Here is a 9,648-nt window from a genome sequence, read left to right as displayed (position 1 = left end):
AGCTACTAATTAAATGTAATATAGATAAATACTGTGTACAGACCGTAGAACAATTATATATAAAACAATAGTGGAATTAACATCAAAATTTGAAGTGCATGTGTTTATGTACCCTCCCATTTGTAATAGGCCTATGTTGGTCAGTTAATAGCCTACGAATATTTTATGTAGTTTTACATTAACAGAGACGTTTCATGTCTATTCTTGAATCGCTTAACTAGTCGAGGTTGATACGGGATCTAGAAAGTAATTAGTAATAACTGTAATTAAAATGATAGTTCGCTCAAAAATGAACATTTTGCCATGGTTTACTAACGCCAAGTCATAGGTTTATAAGACAGTCTTCTTTCAGACGAATACAGGACATTTTTAATATAACTCCGATTGTATTCGTCTGAAAGAAGACTGTCAAGACTTGAGGGTGAGTACTAGTAGCCTAAATAATGGGACCGAAGTGTTCATTTTGGGATGAACTAACCCTTTAAATACTAGAGAGAGTAGCATACTTTGTACGGTAATTTAATTACACTATAGAGGATGTTATTGTTAACTAGTAATTTTTACTCGCCCAACACTGCACTAACACACAACTATGATAACAGAATATATTTAAGTGTTTACGGTAACCGGATCCTCGCACCGTTGCCATGGGAGACGCGGCAGCGCTCGTGCTTTGCTGTGCCTTGCGATCAGCTCAAGTCCTACACTGTCCGTTACAATCACGGGAAATCAAGATGATTTTAATATTCAGACGGATGATTTCATGATTCATAAGGAATTAAGTGACACGGGACCTGCATTTCGACTCGCGCGGGTTTAAAGGTGTGTAGAAGTTCAAAGATATATGGTTTTGGTTAGCAGTTAGCTGTTTAGCTGGTTAAATCTGTTGATCAGAATAAACATGGCTTTACTTTTTTTTTAACTTTAAGTTGTCTCGCTCTTAGAATTGTTCATATGCATGTTATACCTTCTTGTAGGATTTACTTTTACTTAAATTAATCTGTTGTTGCCATCAGTATGTTACTAGTTTGTTAATTAATGTGTTGGTAAACAGATATAAACCAGCAGAGATGTGTTTACCATCACGAGCTCAGGGAACTCATCCAGCTCGTGCCTTCTGACATTACGCACAGTCTGATGAATTCGCCGGACTGACGCGTATTGCTCCATACTGTCGATATTTCTCGAGGAAAGTTGAGAGAAACTGTTGTCTCGCTAATCTCTTTGTTTAGGCTCTGTGGAGTTTTGAATCAGACGGAGATTAGAGATGCCCAGAGCGTCTCAGTGAAATTAACCCGTAATCCCCTCAGTGACCTGCTGCTCTTCCTGAGTAACACCTTGGAGAACACGAGCTGAAGGACTCACGAGCCCAGTGTGACAGGACACCTCACAGGTGAGGAGAGAGACAGACAGATAAAAGATTATATCTATCTATCTATCTATCTATCTATCTATCTATCTATCTATCTATCTATCTATCTATCTATCTATCTATCATCTCTCTGTCTATCTGTCTGTCTATCATCAGCCTGTCTGTCTATCATCTATCTGTCTATCTATCATCTGTCTGTCTATCTGTCTATCATCTATCTGTCTGTCTGTCTATCTGTCTATCATCTGTCTGTCTGTCTATCTGTCTATCATCTATCTGTCAATCATCTGTCTGTCTATCTGTCTATCATCTATCTGTCTGTCATCAGTCTGTCTATCATCTATCTGTCTGTCTGTCATCTGTCTGTCTATCTATCATCTAGCTGTCTTGTCTATCATCTGTCTGTCTGTCTGTCTATCTATCATCTATCTGTCTGTCTATCATCTGTCTGTCTGTCTATCAGCTCTCTGTCTATCATCTATCTTTCTGTCTGTCTATCATCTGTCTGTCTGTCTATCATCTATCTGTCTATCATCTGTCTGTCTGTCTGTCTATCATCTATCAGTCTATCATCTGTCTGTATCATCTGTCTGTCTATAATCTATCTGTCTATCATCTATCTGTCTATCATCTATCTGTCTATCATCTGTCTGTCTATCATCTATCTGTCTATCATCTATCTGTCCATCATCTGTCTTTCTATCATCTATCTGTCTATCAAATGGCTGTCTGTCTATCTTCTATCTGTCTATCATCTGTCTGTCTGTCTATCATCTGTCTGTCTGTCGGTCTGTCTATCATCTATCTGTCTGTCTATCATCTTTCTGCCTATCATCTGTCTGTCTGTCCATCTATCTGTCTGTCTATCACCTGTCTGTCTATCATCTGTCATCTGTCTGTCTATCATCTGTTTATCATCTATCTGTTTATCATCTATCCGTCTATCATCCATCTGTCTATCTATCTATCTATCTATCTATCTATCTATCTATCTATCTATCTATCTATCTATCTATCTATCTATCTATCTATCTATCTATCTATCTATCTATCTATCATCTATCTGTCTATCAATCATCTGTCTATCATCTATCTGTCTGTCTATCATCTCTCTGTCTATCTGTCTGTCTATCATCCGTCTGTCTCTATCATCTCTCTGTCTATCTGTCTGTCTATCATCTGTCTGTCTGTCTATCATCTATCTCTCTGTCTATCTATCATCTCTCTGTCTATCTGTCTGTCTATCATCTGTCTGTCTGTCTGTCTGTCATCTATCTGTCTATCATCTGTCTGTCTATCTGTCTATCATCTATCTGTCTACCTATCTGTCTATCATCTGTCTGTCTGTCTATCATCTATCTGTCTATCATCTGTCTTTCTATCTGTCTATCATGTGTCTGTCTATCATCTATCTGTCTATCTATCTGTCTATCATCTGTCTGTCTATCATCTGCCTGTCTGTCTATCATCTGTCTATCTGTCTATCATATGTTTGTCTGTCTATCATCTATCTATCTGTCTATCATCTGTCTATCTGTCTATCATATGCTTGTCTGTCTATCATCTATCTATCTGTCTATCATCTGTCTGTCTGTCTGTCATATATCTGTCTATCATCTGTCTGTCTATCTGTCTATCATTAGATTAGATTAGATAAATACTTTATTCATCCCCAACAGGGGAAATTCAAGTGTCGAGTAGCATTCCATAAGAAATAGACACAGAAAGTACAAAAATTTAAGAGCAGATAAAAATAAAAACAAAAACACACTCTGCCCAAATAAATAATGACAAATAATAAATAAACACATACGTTTAGTTAAGAATTACTATCAATAGTAATAAAGTGCAAGTCAGCGGCATTCATTGTAAAGTCTTATAGCAGCCGGTACAAATGATCTCCTGAATCGTTCAGTCCTACAGCACAGAGAGAGAAGCCGATCGCTACGTGTGCTCTTCTGAGCTACCAAAAAGTCATGTAAAGGATGACTGCTGTTGTTAAGGATCTATCATCTATTTATCCTCTATCCGTCTATCATCTGTCATCTATCTGTCTATCATCTATTTATCCTCTATCCGTCTATCATCTGTCATCTATCTGTCTATCATCTGTCTGTCTATCATCTATCTGTCTATCATCTGTCTGTCTATCATTTATCTGTCTATCATCTGTTTATCATCTATCCATCTATCAGTCTATCATCTGTCTGTCATCTGTCTGTCTATCTGTCTGTCTATCATCTATCTGTCTATCTGTCTGTCTATCATCTGTCTATCATCTGCCTGTCTGTCTATCATCTGTCTATCTGTCTATCATCTATATGTCTATCTATCATCTGTCTGTCTGTCTATCCATCATCTATCTGTCTATCATCTGTCTGTCTATCTGTCTTATCATCTATCTGTCAATCATCTGTCTGTCTATCTGTCTATCATATGCCTGTCTGTCTATCATCTGTCTATCTGTCTATCATCTGTCTGTTTGTCTATTGTATATCTGTCTGTCTATCTGTCTGTCATCTATCTGTCTATCATCTGTCTGTCTGTCTATTGTATATCTGTCTATCATCTGTCTCTCTATCTGTTTATCATCTGTCTCTCTATCTGTCTATCATCTGTCTGTCTATCTGTCTATCATCCATGTGTATATCATCAGTCTGTCTATCATCTATCTATCTATCATCTGTTTATCATCTATCCGTCTATCATCTGTCTTTCTACCATCAGTCTGTCTATCATCTGTCTGTCTATCATCTGCCTGCCTGTCTATCATCTATCTGTCTATCATCTGTCTGTCTGTCATCTGCCTGTCTATAATCCATCTGCCTGTCTATCATCTGTCTATAATCCATCTGTCTGTCTATCATCTGTCTGTCTATCATCTATTTATCCTCTATCCGTCTATCATCTGTCATCTATCTGTCTATCATCTATTTATCCTCTATCCGTCTATCATCTGTCATCTATCTGTCTATCATCTGTCTGTCTATCATCTATCTGTCTATCATCTGTCTGTCTATCATCTGTTTATCATCTATCCATCTATCATCTATCTGTCTGTCATCTGTCTGTCTATCATCTGTCTGTCTATCATCTGCCTGCCTGTCTATCATCTATCTGTCTATCATCTGTCTGTCTGTCATCTGCCTGTCTATAATCCATCTGCCTGTCTATCATCTGTCTATAATCCATCTGTCTGTCTATCATCTGTCTATCATCTGCCTGTCTGTCTATCATCTGTCTGTCTTTCATCTATCTGTCTATCATCTGCGTGTCTGTCTATCATCTGTCTATCTGTCTATCATCTGTCTATCATCTATATGTCTATCTATCATCTGTCTGTCTGTCTATCCATCATCTATCTGTCTATCATCTGTCTGTCTATCTGTCTATCATCTATCTGTCAATCATCTGTCTGTCTATCTGTCTATCATATGCCTGTCTGTCTATCATCTGTCTATCTGTCTATCATCTGTCTGTCTGTCTATTGTATATCTGTCTATCATCTGTCTGTCTATCTGTCTGTCATCTATCTGTCTATCATCTGTCTGTCTGTCTATTGTATATCTGTCTATCATCTGTCTCTCTATCTGTTTATCATCTGTCTGTCATCTATCTGTCTATCATCTGTCTGTCTATTATCTATCGATCTATCATCTGTTTATCATCTATCCGTCTATCATCTGTCTGTCTATCATCTATCTGTCTATCATATGTCTGTTTATCATTAGTCTGTTTATCATCTATCTGTCTATCATTTATCTGTCTATCATCTGTCTGTCTGTCATCTGTCTGTCTATCATCTGTCTGTCTATTATCTATCTGTCTATCACCTGCTTGTCTGTCTGTCTGTCATTTGTCTGTCTATCATCTGTCTGTCTATCATATATCTGTCTGTCATCTGCTTGTCTGTCTGTTATTTTTTCTGTCAATCATCTATCTGTCTGTCTATCATCTATCTGTCTGTCATCTGCTTGTCTGTCTGTCATTTGTCTGTCTATCATCTATCTGTCTGTCATCTGTCTGTCTATCATCTATTTGTCTATCATCTGTCTATCTATCATCTATCTGTCTGTCTATCATCTATCTGTCTATCATCTGTCTATCTATCATCTATCTGTCTGTCTATCATCTATCTGTCTATCATCTGCCCCCCTGTCTCTCTATCATCTGTCTGTCTATCTATCATCTATCTGTCTGTCTAAAATCTGCATGTCTGTCTATCATTTATCTGTCTGTCTATCATCTGCCTGTCTGTCTGTCTGTCATCTATCTGTCTGTCTGTCTATCATCTACCTGTCTGTCTGTCATCTATCTGTATGTCTATCATCTGCGTGTCTGTCTGTCATCAATCTGTCAGTCTATCATCTGCCTGTCTGTCTGTCATCTATCTGTCTGTCTATCATTTGCCTGTCTGTCTTTAATATGTTTGTCTATCATCTGCCTGTCTGTCTGTCTGTCTGTCTATCATCTGTTTGTCTATCATATGTCTGTCTGTCTGTCTATCATCTATCTGTCTGTCTATCATCTGCCTGTCTGTCTATCATCTGTCTGTCTGTCTATCATCTGCCTGTCTGTCTATCATCTATCTGTCTGTCTGTCATCTATCTGTATGTCTATCATCTGCCTGTCTGTCTGTCATCAATCTGTCAGTCTATCACTTGCCTGTCTGTCTGTCTGTCATCTATCTGTCTGTCTATCATTTGCCTGTCTGTCTGTCTATCATCTGTCTGTCTGTCTATCATCTATCTGTCTATCATCTGTCTGCTGTGTGTCTATCATCTATCTGTCTGTCTATCATCTGTCTGTCTATCATCTCTCTGTCTGTCATCTATCCGTCTGTCTGTCTATCATCTGTCTGTCTGTCATCTCTCTGTCTGTCTATCATCTGTCTGTCTGTCTATCATCTGTCTGTCATCTATCTGTCTGTCTGTCATCTGTCTGTCTGTCTCTCTGTCTATCATCTGTCTGTCTATCATCTCTCAGTCTGTCATCTATCCGTCTGTCTGTCTGTCATCTATCTGTCTGTCTGTCTATCATCTATCTGTCTATCATCTGTCTGTTTATCATCTGTCTATCATCTGTCTGTCTGTTTATCATCTGTCTATCATCTGTCTGTCGTCTGTCTGTCTATCATCTGTCTGTCTGTCTGTCTATCATCTGTCTCTCTGTCTATCATCTGTCTGTCTATCATCTCTCTGTCTGTCATCTATCCGTCTGTCTGTCTGTCATCTGTCTGTCTGTCATCTATCTATCTGTCTGTCATCTATCTGTCTGTCTGTCTGTCTATCATCTATCTGTCTGTCTATCATCTGTCTGTCTGTCATCCATCTCTCTGTCTGTCTATCATCTATCTTTCTGTCTGTCATCTGTCTGTCTGTCATCTATCTGTCTGTCTGTCTATCATCTATCTATCATCTGTCTGTTTATCATCTGTCTATCATCTGTCTTTCTGTCATCTGTCTGTCTGTCTATCATCTGTCTGTCTATCATCTGTCTGTCTGTCTATCATGTTGAATATCTCTTTCAGTTGTTTTATAGTGATTTCCTCTTTTCCCCAATCCATTCAGGAGGAAGGACTCGCGCTCTGATGAGGATTTATCTCTGAGGTCATATCTCCAGGAACATTAATATTCTCCTGAGGATCTGGATGTTTGTTCATCTCTGTGTCCAGCATGGCTGACGGCTGGATTAAACGGCCAGTGGAACAGCGTCTTTTGTTTTTTTTATGGCGCAGCCAGAAGTGAGAGGGAATTTCCTCCAAATGATCAGTGAAATATCCTCCATGTCAGAGGTCTGCTGAGGAGATCCGTATGGCAGAGGCTTGTGGAAGCGCCGTGTGCTGATATATTCCCGATCGCTACAGAAATGCTCCAAACCAATAACTATTCGCTGGTGCTGCTGATCCAGCTGGCACTGCTGACCTTTGACCTGTTCGTCAACTCCTTCAGCGAGCTGCTGCGGGCCGCCCCGGTCATTCAGCTCGTGCTGTTCATGTGAGTGATTATGGGTTTGACAGCAGGGATGCAACGTTCAGGTTAATGTTTTTATAGCATCAACCTGATCAACTCAATATTGAAAGCAATGATATAATAAGTAAATAAGCACTCTTTATTAATGCCAGACTTTCTAGTGTAAATCTTAAATCTTAAATTCAAAGTTTCGTTGAATAAAGCACATGAATGTTTTCTAACATCATATTGTTTTTCGTGTTCTCTCCTTCTGCAGAATCCAGGACATTGGCATCCTGTTTAACGTGATCATCATCCTCCTCATGATGTTTAACACATACGTGTTCCAGGTGGGGCTGGTGTCTCTGTTACTGGAGCGATTCAGAGCGCTGCTCATACTGTCTGCTCTCTACCTCACCCTCAGCATCTGCTTTCACTGCTGGGTCATGGTGTGTATACACACACACACACACACACACACTGCCCTACCCCTAAACCTACCCATCACAGGAAACACTGCATTTTTACTTTCTCAAAAAAACTCATCCTGTATGATTTATAAGCCTTTTGAAAAGTGGGGACTGCTGGCTGGTCCCCACAATGTAGGTGATCTCAGGTTTTACTATCCTTATGGGGACATTTGGTCCCCACAATGAAATATGAACAAGGACACACACACACACACACACACATGCGCATCTGGTTTATTATCTTTGTGGGGTAGGGTTTTTATACAGCAGAAACTACATTCTCTCCCCTCACACTAACCCTGCCCCTAAACCTACCCATCACATAAAACGTGGCATTATTACATTTTCAAAAGAACTCATTCTGTATGATTTATAAGCTTTTACCCATGGAGACCTCAATTTAGGGGGACACAGTGACACGAGTCCCCAAGAGTGTGTGCATTCAGGTGTTAAGTCCCCACCAGGATAGAAAAACATGTCCACGCACACACACACCTTTGAACACAAAACATTATACAGTCGTCCATAAAATTATATGCATGTTTTCCTAATTCAGTTAATTTCTCATGTTTCCGAAGTCCATTCAGCTAAAAACTTTGTCGAATTTTTTTATTGCATAATATATAAATTGAAACAAAAAAGGTAAAAAATTACATTAAAATTGTATAACTAAAAGCAAAACCAGTAAAATATAAACAAAATCATCCTGCTTAATTATCCATCATTCTGTACATATTTGTATTTCTAAAATACTCTTTATTTTTCATATGGAAGTTTTAATTTCCCATGTTTAAATCCATTCTGCCATTTTACTATATTATTGTATAATATATAATTTAAGATGAAATAAAAAATAAAAACAAGAATGATTAATATAGTGTCCAAAACTGATTCTATTCACATTTGTATTTCTAAAATGCAAATATTTTATTTATTCTGTTTCAATCCATTCTGCTGAACTGTATAATATATACATTAAAATGAAAAGAAAAAAAAGAAAAGTAATTTATTTATTTTTGTCCAAGATACTTGTCTTTATTCTGTTCATTTCCTGTGTTAATGTCCCATGCAGAACATTATTATTGTATATCAATTAAAAATACAATTAAAAAATATTTATAGTGTCCAAAATGTTCTTCTGTGCATATGTATATTTCTAAATGAGTCTCCATGTTAATATGACAATATTTGTCCCCATGTTTAAATACTTTCTGCATATAATTATAAAAATAAAATAAATAAAAGTAGTAAAAAGACATGCTTTTTTTGCATGATAATTATAAACATAATCATTATATTGTGTCCAAAATACTGCCCATATTTGTATTTTTAAAATCCTAATTTTCCTTCCTCCTGTGTATTTTCCGTCAGAACCTGAGGTGGATGGAGTCGGATCGCTTCGTGTGGACGGACGGTCTGCAGGTTCTCTTTGCGTTCCAGAGATTAGGTAAGCCTCCGTGAGACGTTAGCTTGAATTGGATTTGATGCGAGGGTCACTGTCAATCTCGTCAAGAACCTCTCAATCCCTCTTTTACATGTTTGGAGATACGGGCCTGACTTTCCTCTCTCACGACACAAAGGGTGTCATCGAATCTGAGGCGCGATTAGGCCATTTTCACAGTTAACCGTCAATCCATATTGTGCAGTTTTAGTTTTTTTTAGGGTTTCAGAAGTTGCATGTTGATGGTTGTGTGTCTCCTCAGCTGCTGTGTTGTATTACTACTTCTACAAACGCACAACCGAGTACCTGGGAGACCCCAGACTTTACGAGGATTCCCCGTGGCTCCGCGACGCATTCGCTAGAGCGCGACAGTGAGGCTGAGCGGAGAAACAAAACAAAACGAGGGACGTTAAC

At 38.3% G+C, this 9,648-nt stretch overlaps 1 protein-coding gene across 1 annotated transcript; it reads left to right on the top strand.

The window, feature by feature from the left end:
* The first annotated feature begins 633 nt into the window (after positions 1-633).
* On the top strand, positions 634-9,648 carry tmem138 (transmembrane protein 138). Its single transcript, XM_067436375.1, has 6 exons — positions 634-822; positions 1,233-1,393; positions 6,943-7,368; positions 7,601-7,772; positions 9,165-9,240; positions 9,497-9,648. Exons 3-6 carry the CDS (start codon positions 7,241-7,243, stop codon positions 9,607-9,609), a joined length of 489 nt encoding a protein of 162 aa, XP_067292476.1. The 5' UTR covers positions 634-822; positions 1,233-1,393; positions 6,943-7,240; the 3' UTR covers positions 9,610-9,648.

This window comes from Pseudorasbora parva, chromosome 25 (assembly GCF_024679245.1).
Source record: "Pseudorasbora parva isolate DD20220531a chromosome 25, ASM2467924v1, whole genome shotgun sequence".
Lineage (NCBI taxonomy): Eukaryota > Metazoa > Chordata > Actinopteri > Cypriniformes > Gobionidae > Pseudorasbora > Pseudorasbora parva.
The sequence above is the reverse complement of the archived record's forward strand: the minus strand, read 5'-3'. Positions and strand labels throughout refer to the sequence as shown.

Bases quoted from the DNA above. Each gene is read 5' to 3' on its own strand.
- tmem138 (XM_067436375.1), top strand. From the start codon at position 7,241: ATGCTCCAAACCAATAACTATTCGCTGGTGCTGCTGATCCAGCTGGCA. The intron at 7,369-7,600 runs GTGAGTGATTAT...CTCCTTCTGCAG, and splicing joins ATTCAGCTCGTGCTGTTCAT to AATCCAGGACATTGGCATCC. The intron at 7,773-9,164 runs GTGTGTATACAC...ATTTTCCGTCAG, and splicing joins GCTTTCACTGCTGGGTCATG to AACCTGAGGTGGATGGAGTC.